This window comes from Phalaenopsis equestris, unplaced genomic scaffold (genome assembly GCF_001263595.1).
Source record: "Phalaenopsis equestris unplaced genomic scaffold, ASM126359v1 Scaffold001010, whole genome shotgun sequence".
NCBI classification, from domain to species: domain Eukaryota; kingdom Viridiplantae; phylum Streptophyta; class Magnoliopsida; order Asparagales; family Orchidaceae; genus Phalaenopsis; species Phalaenopsis equestris.
This window is the reverse complement of record NW_018165449.1, coordinates 35,867-53,773: the sequence shown is the minus strand read 5'-3', so window position 1 is coordinate 53,773 and position 17,907 is coordinate 35,867. Positions and strand designations below refer to the sequence as shown.

General features: G+C 31.8%; 1 protein-coding gene across 4 annotated transcripts in view; it reads right to left on the bottom strand.

The window, feature by feature from the left end:
• Positions 1-17,162, bottom strand: part of LOC110032697 — a 29,577-nt gene extending 12,415 nt beyond the window's left edge. The window contains exons 1-3 of one of the 4 annotated variants that reach the window (XM_020736404.1): positions 16,907-17,162; positions 16,775-16,817; positions 571-686 (exon numbers count right to left, since the gene is read on the bottom strand). In XM_020736404.1, coding sequence (XP_020592063.1) covers positions 608-686; positions 16,775-16,817; positions 16,907-17,099 — 315 coding nt within the window. In that variant the 5' untranslated portion in view covers positions 17,100-17,162 and the 3' untranslated portion in view covers positions 571-607. Of the gene's footprint in view, positions 1-570; positions 704-16,566; positions 16,598-16,774; positions 16,818-16,906 lie in introns of those variants that run through there. The other 3 variants (XM_020736405.1, XM_020736406.1, XM_020736407.1) reach the window with 3 other exon arrangements.
• Between the last annotated feature and the right edge of the window lie 745 nt (positions 17,163-17,907).

Genomic DNA, 17,907 nt, shown 5'->3' with positions numbered 1-17,907 from the left:
GCTTGATTAATGATATCTTACTATTATATGTAACACCAATATATAAAAAAAAATGCAGCATTCTGGAGCTCATTTAATATACTTAAAATTTTGTGCTAATTATATGGTGATTACAATTAAAAAGAAATAGATTATACTACAGGGCAACTTGATTTGGAGTACCTAGGAAACAGGTGCATTTCAAATGAAAGTGAATCACTATATTTAAAATGCTATCGATTTCAAAGTCAATACATGAAATTACCTTTTTAATTTTGATTTTATGTAAAATACATCCTTTTCTTTTTGAGAAACAGGTGCATTTCAAATAAAAGTGAATCACTATATTTAAAATGCTATCGATTTTAAAGTCAATACATGAAATTACCTTTTTAAGTTTGATTTTATGTAAAATACATCCTTTTCTTTTTGAATTTAGGGCATTAGATGTTACTGTTTGGTGAAATCAAATGCGCTCAAAATAAACGAAGGGGCCATTTAGTTGGATGTCAAATGGGTATATTGTATTTGAAATGCAGGAGTATTGAGAATTATTTTGAAGTTTTGGGAATGCAGTGAACCCAAACTTACCCTATAAATTATTTGTGGTAATCCAAATTCACCAAATTCAGTTGATTTCCAAATACACTACAGATAACGTCTCTGCAGTTGCTAAGCGCCACTGCTTGCCCTTGACCATTGTCGCTCTGGCCAGTTGCCATTACTTAGACAAAAACAAAAAATAATGGAATCATGTAATTGCTTTACAAGAATGTTCAAAACATTTCAAATACATAGCATTTCAAATGCATTGTATCCTTTTTACATTGCAGTCCTTCTTCAACAAACTAAATGGGCAAATAACTACATTCCTTCTACTTTACAAACCAAATAGCCCCGAAAAAAAAAAAATTGTTCGTAATTCATAATCCACAAGATTCATTTAGTTTACAAATAATTTTATGAATGACATGATAAAAATATAATTAAAAATAAATTTATTATGATTTAAAAAAATTTGGTTATTTTCTTAATCATCACATCAGCCACTAGGAGGATTGGGCTAGCATTCTATTCAAGCAGTTGAGATAGAACGGTTGAATGTCCTTTTGCTAGCTTCTTGGAGTACCTTTTGAGGTTGTTTTGGAGAGTTATTTTGTAAACATTTTTATCCATTCGTAGTGATTATATATACATATGGGTTATAATGAAGACTTTCGGTGTAATGAAGGACAAATGTAAGAGCTTATATTTAGGATTATTTTAAAGGATTGTTCACAATAGTTCGTCAAAGCATTCAAATCCTTGGTGGCTTCATTTTCATTTGGTAATATAAAAACCTTCTTGATCTTCATGATCGTGTTGTAAGTATATTTTACAATGTATAATTCCAATATCATAGAATAGAGTTTTAATTTTCATTATTAAGTGATTTCCTCTTAACCACCTCAAAAGTTCAAAAGTACGTAGGTCATAGGACTAGTTGATACCACATAAAAACTGTTTCACTCCATAGCTAGATTTCTTGTACTTGCACTTTATGAGTGAAAAATATTGCAGTGCATTTTACCTTACTTTAGTGTAGAGTTAATATAGTTAGTTATGCTTCACGTTGCAAACTCTTACTCTTTGCGCACTATATTATACTTCATAATTTAAATTTGAATTTGAGCACTCCGGTAATTTTATCGCAGTGAATTAATAGCATTAGTTAAGTTTTGTAGAATTAATTAATTAGAGATAACATTATTTAATGCCCTTAATTACTTAATCATATAGCCTACAACATAGTTTCACTATGATGACTACTGTAAAATTGTTGTAGTTGATTAATAAGTTTGTAATCTAATATACTTGTGCAATATCTTAAATGTTTTGGTTGTAAACTGAACATATGCTTGTATTATTTTTATTTACATTATTTGGATTAGTCCTTCTACCAGTGTACATATTGATTGTGTATTTGATTTTCTTTAGTTGTCATATTATCTCCAACAGCGTTTTTTTTATAATATTGTTGAGCTTCAATTAGTGTTTTTTGGGAGGGAATTGTATGAGCTAAAGCCAAAATAAATTCTATGCGCCTTGTTCCACACCGAATTCAAACAACACTCTGTTGTGCTATCACTCCACAAATATATAATGGAATCCACGAAATCAGTATTTGTAATTCAGAAACCAATAATTAAAATACATTATCATCACTTTAGATGAATGCCCAAAATACACAAAATTCGCCCTAAATGATAATTTAATAGACCAAATAGAGATTTAGCATAAGAATTCATGATCAAAATGCAATTCTCACACCGCATTTAAAAATCCAAGTTGCATGAGCTTGGCCAAATCCAATCACACTAGCAAACCAATAATTAAAAATAAAGGATAGAAAAAAATCAAAGAAAAGGATCCACAAAAATGTTAATTTAAACTTACACAAGTACAAGATGGCTCCCATCATGATTGGATAATCACCACTTGTATCACACCAAAAAGATCAGCCAACACTCGAGCATAAATAGAAAAGCAAACACTCAAGAAGCTAAGAATAAAGAACTCCAAAATAGGCATAATTAAGCAATTAAGGGTATTAAAGAATGTTATGAAATGTCAAAACATGAAATGTCTCTCTACTATAAATACTCAAAAATCTATGGAGCATCAACACTCCCAAATAGGCATGGCTTCGATACACCAAACTATGTGTTTGATACAAAAAAAAAACCAAATAGGAATGGCATCGCACACCACAATATGTCCTTGATGCTAAAAAACATTGGGACAATTATAATCACGAGGTCAACATAGCATAGACAAAATTAGAAAAAGAAAGGGGTACGGCATTAGAAATTTATAGACCCACATATAATATGCATATCACTAACTCTTACCTAGTCAAATCTGCCTTCCTATCATTCTTAACTCTGCGTCAAAGCTTCCTCTATTCGTTCAATTCAAAGATGCAATTTCTCACCGAAGTTGAAGCCACAAGCCTATTCTTGAAGCCTCGCAAGAGCCAAAACGGTAAGTTATTGCCTTGCATCAAAGTTTCCTCTTTATTCATTGAAGCCGAAACTGAAGTTAGAGATCCTTACAAAAAGTCAAAGCTGAAACCCACAACTTCAGGCATTTCCACTAACACAATCTAAGAAGAGTTAAAACCGCAAGCCTTTGCCCAGCGTAAAAGCTCCCCCCTTATTCATCCTCCATTATCATGGAACCCAAAGCAGTAGCAACACATCATCATTGAAGTCAAAACCACAAGCCTGACTTCAAAGATAAAAGCCTGAAGTCAAAACTGCAAGCCCTTATGGTATTTTAATTTATTTTTTTATATTTTGCATTTATAATTGATATAAGATCAATATAGACCATAATATAATGAATAAAAAAATATATAAAAACAAAATAATAAATAAATATTGTTAATGACATTATGAATTTATTACAATGAATTGTGTATAGGAAAATTTAACTCAAGAAAGATACATTATACGTTTTTTTTAGAGAGTGAACTTAATGTTTTGTTGAAATTTAATATTGGCAATTATTTCTCAAATAAATTTGTTTATTTTGATGATTGTCAAGTCATATTTTGGAAAGAATAAAATATATATGTCATTGAATTAAAAATTAGGTTAGTTCATCAAAATTGTCGTTTGCAATTAGACATGGCTAGCTTACCTTTGTTTCGTTTGCTTCTTTCAGTTATTCAATAAGTAATGAAGATGAAAATATATGAATTTTATATATTCTTAACTTTTTAAATTATTTAATAGGCTAATGGTTTCTAAGTATGAAATTGATTTGGTTGGTAATAATCCTTTAGAAGAAGAAACAAATTTTTATGGGTATGTGTTACTAATTTAGGGAAAGTAGGATCACGGGTAGTAGGATGCAGTGTAGAAATATATCAAGGCTTATACCTACTCAAGCAATGTCTCTCTCTAAACTAACAAGTGGTCTACCTCTATCTTTTTCTCAAGTTTCAAAGTTTGTTGAGTCTATGTCTGTTGAAAAAGAAGTCATGTTATGACATTCTCATCTGGGTAATCTTAATTTAATTATGCTGCAAAATTATATCATCATTTATTTATTAACAAAAATCCTAATACTTATCAATGTGAGATTTGTTAACTTGTCAAACACATTAAAAAGAGTTGCCCCATGACCCATAACAAACTCTCAAACTAATAAACAAGTTTCTCAAAATAATAAGCCAGTTGAATACAAATGGGTATTCAACATCAAGTATAGAGCTAATGGTGGTGTTGAGAGATTCAAAATTAGCCTATGAGATTGACTATCAAGAAACTTTTGCACCATTTATTAAACTAAACACTATCGTAGTCCTACTCTTAATAGAAGTTAACAAGAAGTGGAGACTATCAACTTGACAAAAAGGAATGGGGATCTTGGAGGAGAAATATACATGGAAATACTACCAGGACTTGATAATGATTCCAACAAACACCTAGTATGCAAACTCAAGAAGATTTTATATGGTCTTAAGCAATTACCAAAAGCATGATTTGAAAAGTTTGTTAAGACTATGAGATTAATGGTTATTCTCAAGGTCAAGCCGATCACGCACTATTCATAAAACAAACTCAGGGATGTAAAATTAGTACACTTAGAGTATATATGAATTAAATGATTCTTACTGCTAATGATAAAAGAATTTTTTTTTTAAATCAATATGTTTTTCATGAAGTTTGAAATCAATGACGTAGGAAAAATTAGATATTTCATAGGTATGGAGGTAGCAAGGTCTAAGAAGGGCGTTATTATACCGCAGAGGAAATACATCCAAGATTTGCTCAAGGATATAGGGATGATTGGATGCAAAACTGATGATATTTCAATGGATCTCAACAAGAAGTCTAATAGGAGAGAAAAGAGTATATATGTCTATAATAGAAGAAACCAAAGATTATCTGGGGCATCTATCTGTTGCATAATAAGCCAGATATTGCATACTCAATTAGTATTGTGAGACACATAAATAACCCAAATGAAGAGCATTCGAAGATGGTATACAAGATATTGATGTTTCTCAAGAAGACTTATGGTTATTGATTAATTTTTTAGAGAAACAGAAACTGAGAGATAGAGGTCTACACTAACGCAACTTGGATTGGGGGAGTCACTAACAAAAGGTCCACAAGTTATTGCTTCTATTTAAGGGGAAATTTGGTCTCATGGAGAAGTAAAAAGCAAGTTGTCTCTAAAAACAGTCCAAAATTAGAGTATATTGCACTTGCCTTAGGAATCTTTGAAAGAATTTGGATTCAAAAAGTATTGAGAGAATTAGGATGTATCTCTAATAGGCCTATACAAATACATTGTGATAGTCAAGCAACTATCAGTATTATCAGAAACCATAAGCATCATGGCTGGACCAAACATATTGAAATTGATAGGCACTTTATCGCTGAAAAGATTAATCATGAAATTATACAGTTAAGCTACATACTAACAAATTGTTGATGTCTTCACCAAAGCTCTTCCTTTAAGCATCTTCTCAGAGTTTAATATCAAGTTTATTCTCTACCACATCACAACCTAGCATGAAGGGGAGTGAAAATCTAGGAGAATATGTCTCCTTTCATGGTGGGCCCAAGCTGGCCATCCAAGGAGTGATGGATGGGTTAATGAAGACAAATTAGGAAACTCCCAGCTTAATTTTTATTCTCTTCCTATTTATTTTATTTAAGAATTATTTCATTTCCATCTTTAGGCTAGAAATATTTGATAAGATTGTAAATTAGGGATCAGCTTCCCTATATATGTAGCCTTATGTTTGAAGATTGGTAATAATAATTATGTGAGGATTTCCTTCTAAAGTTTTTTGCATATATTTCTCATGATTATAATCTATTAAGGACAAATTTGGCTTAAAAGAAAAGGGTGAACATTGAAATAATGCTTGCGCCCATGAAAGTGAATTTGAATAAGAAAGAAATTATCATAGTTTGTAATGGTTGGACATATGAGCAAAAAAGAACTGTCATTAATTTCGTGGCATGACAGAATTTGGACTGCATTTGTAAGGGAATATAAGGATAAATTCCGTATTGTCCATAGAATCAAAGAAAGGACTAAGCATAGGCATGGATAAAGTGATTTAAGTAATAACTAATAATATGCATGTGTGCAAAGCTACAAGAGCAATGATTGAGGCTCGATACCTTCACTTCTTTTGGACTCATTATGTTGTTCGTATATAAAATCTAACATTAACAAATATTTATGCTCTAAAAATATATATAATTAAATAAGATAAAAAATCAACAAAATAGCTTAATAATTGATACCGTTGCGGATGCCAACTTTATAAAGACCTTAATCATGAATCACTAAATGAAATCATTAATGTTTCGAAATCATTTGTGCTCTAGAAATATATATAGTTAAATAAGATCACAAATCAACAACATAGCTTGATAATTGATATTGTTGGAGGTGCCAACTTTATAAAGATCTTAATCATGAATCACACAATGAGATCGTTAATGTTTCGAAATGTTTTTAGATAGACTCAATTTGTATCATTGATTGACAAGCTTATGTGATTAAAAATAATAAAATAAAGATACAAACTAATAGTAATTAATAACAAGTTGAGTATATATTATGAAGATGATATAAATAAGTTAAAGTTAGGGAAATGTATGGTTAGATAAGATATATTACATGACAATGAAGATTCCACCTTTTACAAAGTTACATATGAAACACTTTTGGAGAGATGGAAAAAAGTAACACTCCCCTTCCTTGCTTAGCTCCTATATCCAAGTTAAAGTTTGACTTTATACTTACTCCTAGCTAACATTATTTTTAATTAGAAATAGGATTACATTTTATCAAATATTAGAGCCAATTTTGACAAAGTGAAACTACAAACCGTGTTGCTCTGCTTGAAGACAGAGATAACAAATGACTTCCTAAAGAGGATTATTCAAATATTGAAGATAGATCAGTGATTAATTTTAAGTTTATCATATTTTTTACTTTGATGGTACTTTCACTGATCATGACTCTATAGATTCTACGAAGATCAAGGATGAAATCACTTAGTTAATGATTTATGGAGTTAGTTCCACACGACTATAAAGTTTAGCTTTTATACTATTAGCTCGATCATGTTCATCTTCTTGCTGTGAAAAAAATTAAAATACATATTTTTTACCATTTACTTAAAATGAACAAAAAATCCTCCCATACATAAAGATTTCATATTAATGCATTCCAATCATTACTTTTATCTAGGAAAAGTCTAGCATATCCGCATGGGTAAATAAAGTTATGTGATATTGGTGGAGATACATTATTGCAATATTTGAAATGCTAATCTCTTTCTTGATGATTCATGCTTAAAATTGTGTTGTTTCTAGATGAAGGTGGAGTCATTGAAGAGGACAATGGAGTTGATAATAATGATGAATCTGTCATTAAATGTGTTAATTCCAATTAGTGACAATCATGTCACCACATTTCAATTCAATATTTTGACCATGACATTAGTATTAAATTTTACTATCAAAACATCTTTTATCATACAAAGTTCTTTTAATAATAGCATATCTTATTTAGTGATGTATTCAATAGAAAATAGTGAAAATTATACTTTTTATATTAATAATATTATTGAGCATAAAAACATATCTATGATATCTCAAGTCTTATATCTTGCAACTATGTCATGTCATGTCAGTGTCCGTCCTTCATAGTAAAAAATTCATTATTTATAATCAAAAAGAATCCAAAGTAGACAGGCTCTCACAATCTTCCTATAACAAATAACATCTAAAAGCCAAACATGAGATCCATAACCACCATAGAAAAGTTGCAGCATAAGAATCACACAAATAAGGCATGAGAGAGAAGTCCTCGGGCATGAAATAAAGTAAGGGAACCACCAAAATAGAGGATGTCATATGGAACCGCAAAGCTGGATTGATTATCAACAACAACAAGCCTTTATCCCATTATGTGGGATCGGCTATATCAATCCTTATTCTCCATTGTGTCATATTGAATGCCATATTTTCATTTCATTATAATAAATTAAGATCATCTTTAATACAGCATGCCCAAGTCCTTCTAGGTCAACATCTACCTTTCTTAGAATATTTTAGATCTAAAATATCTACTCTCCTAACAGAGTCATCAGATGATCAACATTTAATGTGAACAAAACATCTAAGGCTCTCTCTAATCTAATTTTCCACTGGAGCAACTCCAACCTTTTCACGGATATATTCGTTCCGCATTTTGTCCCTAAGCGTAAAACCACTCATCCATCTATAAGCATGCTCATCTTAGCAATGCTCAACTTAAGTTTATGCATCTCTTTTACAGGAACTGGATTGATTGTCAAAACTCTTAAAAAACAAAAAAGGAGAAATCCAAAAAAGCTTCACCAAACCAAGTCGTAACTAATATAATAAATTAAATCATATCCAAGAAAATTACACCAAACCAAGTCATAACTAATAGGGGCAACATAACAACTCTATTTATCCCAAGTATCTTCATGTTTTACTAGATATATATTTTTAATATATGTTCAAATATACTTCGAGCCACGATTGAACCTTCTTCAAAAATGTTTGAATACGTGTTCGAACCTTAATCAAATATTATTGTTCAATAAAGGTTCAAAACATGTTCGAACACTCATTCAAACAAGGTTCGAACATAGTTAGAACCATGAACAAATGACAATCCAAATAAATTTTGGACAGTTGAACATGTTGAATCCTATTTGATCGTGATTCAAACATAGATTTAATTCTATCTTTGATATTCGATCTAGCTCTACACTAGAGCTCTATCATGATCCAATCTATAATACACAAAAGAAACATAAGAAAATAATACCTGTGTAAGCTGAAGGAAGAACAAGGAAATGCATAACTTCACCTACGAGATCTTACTCTCTTGAGCAAAAATAATTTTGAATGAAACTACTACGGAAACAACAATAGAGAAAACCAAAGTGTTGAAAAGCAATACTATTCTTCTTATGCTATGTGGATATAAGAATATAATGAGCATTTTGATCCGAAATAAATTTTACATATTTCCCCAAAAAAATAAACAATAAACATATTTCTCTAATTTTTCCTAATATAAAGTATATAAAGCCAAAATTTTCTTTTATACAAGATAACCACCAACTTTAACAAAAATGCTATAAGGATAGTATCAAGGCCTATAGATACCTCCTATCCGTGCAATTGAACAACACCTAAAATCAAGGAACTTGTAGGCACACATAATCACATTTAATATATTTTGCAAACATAGTGAAAATTTAACTGGAGGATCTGAGTCCTTCAGATTGTTTGTATGGGCGCAAAAAAATATGGTCGAGGACACCATTATATCTTCAACCAGCCCTGCTTTCTAACTCACCATGCAAAGTATAAAGTAGATGCCATTGATTATATTTATCTATCCCAGAAGGACAAGAAGAAATTCTAAAACTTATATCTTCAATCAGCCCTACTTTCTAAGTCACCATGCAAAGTATAAAGTAGATGCCATTGATTGTATTTATCTATCCCAGAAGGACAAGAAGAAATTCTAAAACAAAACCTTCGCTTGGCACCAAGATTTTATTTCACCAGAAGGCGACAACCACACATTATTCATACCACTTGTTCTAACCCATTAGCATGAATGCACTAAAATGTTGCCATCCTACAGGTTTATTGTTTATCATTATTCCCGCAATTGCTCTTTGAATCTCCAAGAAACCATCAAACTATGTTACACGGATACGGACACGGAGACACAAGCATGGAGACACGAACAAGAGATACATTATTGAAAATATAAGATACAAACACGCCACTATAATAAAAATTATTATTATTATAATTATTATTATTATTATTATTATGAGCTTTTAAAAACAAAGAACTCATTTAACATCACTTTTGTTTCCTATTTTAGTTGATATACTTTTTATAACTTTTTTTTAACAAAACAAATTATATTTAAGCACAAGCATAGACTATTTTAAATTACATCAAAATTTAAATGATCTTAATCAATTATTTATTAAAATAAATAGAAAGATCAATGGTTTCTTTGGCACCAAATTCTTATGTATTTACATATCTAACACCTAAATTTTAACTTTTATATTTATACCAATCAAATTTTTCATATCACATCTAATAATTTAAGGCGACATATTTGTAAAAATTGAAATTTAAGTGATAGATATGTAAATTCATGAAAATTGATTGATATGTATGTAAATCTTTCTTAAATTTTACATAAAAATATGTATTTTTTTTAATTTAAAAATAATTTTCAAATAATTTAATTCATTAATTTAGAACACGTGTCAAAGTTGTGTTCATATCTGAAATGTTCCCGACACCGCACGACTCCTTAATTAGAAGTGTTTGCGCATCATACTCCTCAAACAATACAAATAATCTCTCCCTTCTATTGGTCGGGAGGATAATTACTCGAGTAAAAGTGAGTTAGCCTCAACTCAAAATCAAAGATCACAAATTCAGGCTGACACAAGTTTGAGCAGACTTAAAAAGATGGAATCTGAGTTAAACTTCAAGCTTATTTGCACACTTAAATTTTTAATTGGACCACCAACATTAACCAAAAGGCCATTAGGGTAGTATAAAGACTGGAATATACTTATATATCCTTTTGACTAAATTACACGTAAATCCAAGGGACAGTTTGTCAAACACGTCACATTTACTGCAATTTGCAAAAGCAGCGCAATGCAATTGCAATTCCCAAAATCTACAAGTTTCAGTGGCTTTGATAATCTTAATTTCAACACCTAAATTAAAATTAAAATCATCAAAAACAAGCTATTCATGCTCAATTCCAACTCTGGTCACATGACTAAAGTTTCAATGGTGTTGATAATTTCAATTAATATCTTATTATTATAATTAACCATATGAGTGGTTGAACATAAAATTTTAAGATATATAAAAAATTAATAATAATAAATGATTGCATAAGAAAATAACATTACTTCTTATCTATTGAATGGATGCCAGTAGCTTAAACTCACAACTATTCTGGAGACAATTTGTGTCGTGACAAATATAAAAAATTAATAATAATAAATGATTGCATCAGAAAATAACATTACTTGTTATCTATTGAATGGATGCCAGTAGCTTAAACTTACAACTATTCTGGAGACAATTTGTGTCGTGACAAATTTGAAAACAAATCAATTAGCTTCTATTCAACTAAATTTGCATGTCTAGTGCTTGTGTATATGTCTGGTTACTTTTAGCTGAATTCAATTACTTTCAAAGAAGACAAGGCAAATCAATTTCAAATTCAGCCAGTTAAAATTGAAATAGTCGTTCACTGTGTCTAATCTCTTTTGTCGAATTCAATTAATTTCACTTTCAACCAAATTAAAATCAAAATATTTGTTAAGATTTGAGTTTTTGTCATAAAACTATGCCATATGAATGGCACGATATAAGAGCTACCCGCAATAAAATTTAACTTTTTAATCTATCACTGTTTGGTAAGATTAATGTGACTTCCTAAGGCCGTTCATTGAAAAGTACTCCAAAGTAAGCAAACTTAAATTTCGATGTGTGTATATTTGTGTGCATATGAACATACAAACACATAAAGAAGCATACTACATAAACATAAATGTAAATAATAGCATATAAATGTCAATGTAGGAATAAGTTATAATAATACATTCTGCGAATAATAAATTATAAATGTAATGCATATACATGTGTATGAATGTATAAACACACATGCAAACCAAAGTATAACTATAACAATAAAAGAAACTTACAAAATAAAAGAGATATATATTTTAACAGTACAGCTACACAATTATATTTTTATAAAATTTCTTACATTTCTATTTTTATCATAACCATATAAAAGCATAATTTATATTATCCAATATTATTTCATGAATTATAGCACTTCAATGTATGGAAAAATATAGATGTGTTTGCCTCTGTAAATGACACTATAATTTCCGAGATAGGTGAGAGTATAAAATTCATCAACTCCTAAAGACGTGATTTCATAGCAAATGGCTAGAAATTGTACTTATAACTTTCAATGGAAGAAGCCACATCCTACAGTTCATGCCAACCATGCAATCGAAGTGATAGACTTCCCCCTACTTCTATCTTCATACATGCCACAATGTAAGGCTTTTCTTATATTACTCCTTAGGATCTTCTCTATTTAACTACAATCCTTAAATATATAAATTATACTTTCCTTTCTATCATGATTATTCGATATAAAAAATGTGAAATATGCAAATCGATGTAATTGTTAGATTTCAGTAATGTTGGTTCATTGATATTAACATCACAACCATAAAATTCTGCATAATACAGTCAATTTATGTTGTTAGAATCTTAAACCATTATCTTCAACACATCATTTCATTATTCTAACTTTCCATGTATTTCAATAGAGATCTCACTTGTCAGAATGTCAAACAATATACTCCAAGGCAATCCACTTCCAAAGTAATTTTATAAGTATCCCATAAACAATAGAAAATCTTGTAGGCCTATGTTGATGTATAAATGTAAGCCTACTGAGACTGCGGAATTGTTTAGGCTATTGATTTTGTTAAAATCAGTTCTGAAATCGTTTTATGAAATTGTACTATGGTTAAAGTTGATAAAGTTCCTTGGAATGGCCAGCCATCAATGTCTTTTTTCTAAATTAAAAGATAAATTGTTGTCTGATAAGACTGTCATTCCACCATTATATTTAATTTAATGGCTTAAATGTAATTATTATTAGTGATCATAAAAAAATAAATCTCATGAAATTATATTTCCTTATTATCACAGTTTAAATTGCACTACTAAGCTTACAAGCTTCCAACATCTGCAGGAAAATGGAGTTAACGAATTGTTTAAACACTTGCAAATGGTTCAAAAAAAATTTATTTAGGAGGCCAAAAGGCACTAAACGAAGCATCAAATTATTGATTACAAAAAGGAATGATTTAAGAAAAACATGAACTTCAATTGAAAAACTATCTCTACTAACGATTTTGAAAAGAAAAAAAAAATCTGATTTTGAGACATAAAGGGCATGGATAGGTTTTAAAGCAATAGCAAGCCTCAGAGAAGAACTAGAAATATCATTCACACGAATAGGGCTGTAAACGAGCCGAGCTTGAGCGAGCTCATGCTTGGATCGTGTTCGGCTCGTTCGAAATAGCTCATGTTCTAATTCGGCTTGTGTTTGAAATTGGCTCTTGAACAGTGTATTCGTGTTAATTCGGCTCGTGTTTGAAATTGGCTCTTGAACAGTGTATTCGTGTTCGGCTCGTGTTCGGCTGGAAATTGGCTCGTTAAAATTAAATTGAAAAAAATATATGTAAAGTGTGAGATTCGAACCTGGATCAAATATACACAAAATAAGGGATTAACCACATTACCACATGAGATGTTATGATTTAAACTTAGATTTAAATATATATAATATATTATTATATAAATAATTATACAATTTTTTTTTTATTTCGAGCTAAAATGATCCGAACACGAGCGAACAAAGAATTGTTCATGTTCGGCTCGTTTATAATTCGAGCTTTAAAAACTTGTTCGTGTTCGGGCCTTTTTCTTAACGAACGAGCCAAACACGAGATGTTTGCGGAAAACGAGCTTTTTTTACAGTCCTACCCTCAGCTCATCCAACGAAGCCCAATGGGAAATGATGAAACAATAGTGGAAAATACTAAGAACATATTATGTATATGATCACCAAGATGCATTTGCAGAAATAGTTTTTTCAGAGAAAAGGTGGGCTCAAAAATATCATGAATCTTGATGGAAACAAAAAAAATAAAATCACATGGTAGAAAAGAAAGACACCATCGAATTTATGAATTAAGATTTCCAAACATCAAATATAAAAATTTACACACAATCACCAAAGCTGCCACAGTGAATAATGCCAATGATTCAAGCCAGAGTGGCAGCAAGGGCATTGATATACTTATACTTTCGTACTTTTACTATAGAGAAAAATATATAAAAACTGCTTATTTAAAATAACAGGCCATGATTTCATAAAGGAACGCTCTATCTTAGGTCACAAAAATTGTATTGTGGTGCAAAATTATTAAAATAAGCATGACAAAAATTGTCATACAAACAAATACTTTTAAAAAGCAACGATTAGTAAAGCTAAGCAACCAAAAAGCTGCCCTAAACACATCCTAAAAAATCTTTTGTCACTCTAAATTACTTCCAACATTTAATACTAAAAATGCTAAATCATAAAATGTAGTATTGTACAAGGCAAGAAAGCAAGCAAACAGAGTAAGAATTGATATGGATTTCCTTAAGTTCTATTTAACTTACAGTCATGATCCAATAAAAAAGCAAAAAAAGCAGAAGATTTTTTATGTGGAAATTTTAAAAAGAGGAAAATCATGATTCATTGTCCAAACAAATAATTTTCACTACTTTATAATGAAGTAAAAGACGTGACTCATTCCTAATTATTCTTTTAGGGAATAAATATAATATTGTAAAATGAGCTTCCAAAGCTTTTAAGAAAGCACTCATGGTTGCAACATTGAGTTGCAACAAGTGTTGTTGTTGGCAAATATATATAAAGAAGAATAATCATTGTTGACTGAGAGGGCAAGGGTTGCAAAGTGACTGAATGAACCAACAAAGCAAGGTTGGAGGTGATGACAGCAATTAGAGAACTTGATATAGTTGTTGTTAACTTCGAGAAAGATGATCACTGATAGGAGATGAGTATCATCATCCAATCTTTTCAGGTGGCAACAAGAGGCATGATACTCATCATCACATATGTTGCATCCAATAGTACTAGCCTGGCAAGCAAATCAAAACTTAGCAACAATCATATTATTGGAGATGAGGAATTATCCATAAAATTGTAGAGAAAAACTTATAAAATGAGTTGAAAAGGTGCCCGACTTACAAACTTAATGAGGTAAATGTAGATACTTTTGTAGTTATCATCAACAATAATGGAAATTATATCCTCCGGTGATAAAATAATGATACGATGATGTTATCATTGAGCTAATCCAGCCAAATTGAACCCAAGCAAACCTGAGTAGCTAATAGTAGGCTGACAACAACAATCCAGCATCAATATCTTCAATAAACTACCGTGATTATACCATGTGGCAGATAGGATCCCAAAAGCATGTATATAGTTACAGATCAATTATTTTATGATTGACTGAACATAAGAAAATTCATGAAGTTTCCACACCTTAAATGGTGCCTCCAAAATTCAAAGACAAGGGTTATTGATTTGAGTTAATCAGTCATATTCAAGCTTGGTCCAAAGTTGAATCGACACAAATATGCTTGACTCAAACCCAACATAACCCAAATCCAACCAATCCATCCCATTTATTGAATAGATCATGCACTTTTTTGGATCAACATGACCAAATTAGCATGAATATGGCCTACTTAATCCAACTAATTGGACCAAACCCACCTAACCCAAACCAAAATATCAATCAAACCAATTGTGGGCTGATTTTGAGTTATTTAGGTCAACTTGATCCTGATTTGAATAATAATTAAATCTATAATTTAAACCTAAACCTTACATGAAATTGAAACAACTCGTTATATTTTTTATTTCAAGTTCGAGTATGGTTGTCAAATCATTGAAACAACTCGTTAAATTTTTTATTTCAAGTTCGAGTATGGTTGTCAAATCACAAAATTTATTGATACCCATATTAAAGACAATGTGATGCCATATGGTAGGTGGATCAACTCCTCTCCTCAATAAGGTAATATAACAATTAACAAATCACAAACTAATGGAGCACCAAAGGCATAATTGTTTTAAAAAGCTTGGATTTCCCACAATGAATTCCATGATAACAAGCACACGTAGAGATGACAAGAAGCCATTGACATACAGCATAACAAAGGGCAAGCCTTAAGGGTTTCCTGGCAGCAGTGACACAAAGAGGCAATTTAGGGGCTTCCTAACAATAGCAACAAAGACATTGCCACTAGGCATAATCTAACCACATACAGACAAAGACCAAAATTAAGAAAAAAACTGACTTGATCACATCAGGCCAATCTGGCCCTAGCTATAAAAATTTATCTTCAATAAAAAACTAGAATGTATTAGTGCCTTTCAGCATTCAATCTGGGCAAGTCAAGAGCCCATCAGCATGACGTGCTGCATCTGATACTGTTAACAGGTTGACACGCTTTTTTTTTAGCTTGTTTGATCTCAAATTTGACTTAAGTCAAATCAAGCATTAATTGATCTATTTGAACTATAAATATGTATGTTTGGCATAAAATCATAATTTAGTTGATAGGGCTATTATGCTCACAACAAAATGATCAAGTAATCAAAATATGATTAAATAAAGTTGGTTACTAACCAAAACAATTAAAATATTACGATCCCATTTAAGGTCCTAAATCTATTATTACCCTTCCGTAGTTAACCAACAAGACAGAGCTACAACACAACAGAGCGTTCAGAAGGCGACTACATAACTCAGTTTGGATTCCTTCATACACCGTGAGCGACCCAAAACATCATTCATTGTCTCGATCCCCTAGATGCATTTCATTTTTATTATTAAAAGGTGAAGAACAAATAAAATGTCGTAAAAATTACTGGCTAGACTAACAATCACAAAATAACGTATTTACCATATCAGATTTCTTCAATAAATAGATCTAAAGCAAAACCCTAAGGAAATAAAAATTGAGAAACGGGGTGGGCCTCAAACCGTTTATGCGCTTGAGCAAAGGGAGAATTCTTGAAATCCTCCTCTGCAATCAAAAGGTGGGGAGAGATAATTAGATCTAAGACAGAACAAGTAACACTGAGATCTCAACTGGTGCCATGAACCGTTATTTACCGGTGAAGCCGGCAGTCATCTTGATGATAATCGCGCCGGTAATGGCAAAGCCTGTGAGGAAAGGCCAGTTCCTGTTCCATTCCCTGCGGAAGAATATCGGCCATGGATCGAACTTCCTCATCTCCCTCTCCCTCTGCGGCGATATCCCTTCTCTATTCGGGAATAATAAATAAAGTAAAATAGCTTGGATCATGACCCAAATACCTCGCGAGGCATTGACCTTAAAAGAACAACATAAGCTAAAGTACGCCAGTCCGATCCATCTTCTTCGGTTCATCCAATGGTGTTGCCGGCCCGATCATATTGATAATGGGCCGCACATCCAATCGAATGGATCATTTTTGTTCAATTGATCAATAGGCCGCTTGCATTAATCCTCCTTCATAGTTTGGTCCCACACCCCCACCCAATCGATGATCTTCAATCCACTCGATTGATTAACCGCCACCAGTCTGATCGTATCGATCAACCAGACTTTGTCGTTCGTTTACACACCACGACCCAATCGACCATCTTTGGTCCACTCGGTCGATCATCCTCCATCGACCGAATTGTATCGATTGATCGCCACCGCCCCAATTGCATTGATCGAACATCCTTCGTTGTTTGACCGGACACCCTGGCTCAATCGACCATCTTCGGTTCTTTCGATTGATCGACCCCCACCAACATAATAGTATCGATCGGCCATCTTTTGAGGATCGGGCACACCCCTCGACTCAATCAACCATCTTCGGTCAAATTGATCGATTGATCGTCATCGCCCGATCATATGGATTGATCATCCTTCATTGATCGATCACACACCCCAACTCAATTGACCATATTCAGTCCACTCGATCTATTGGTCGCTACCGGCCAGATTGCATCGATCTACCATCCTTTGTCGTTCGGTAGCACATCCTAACTCGATCCAACATCTTCGATCTACTTGATCGATCGGGCGCCACCGACCTGATCGTTTCAACTAACCACTCACTATCGATCAACTGCCCATGCTA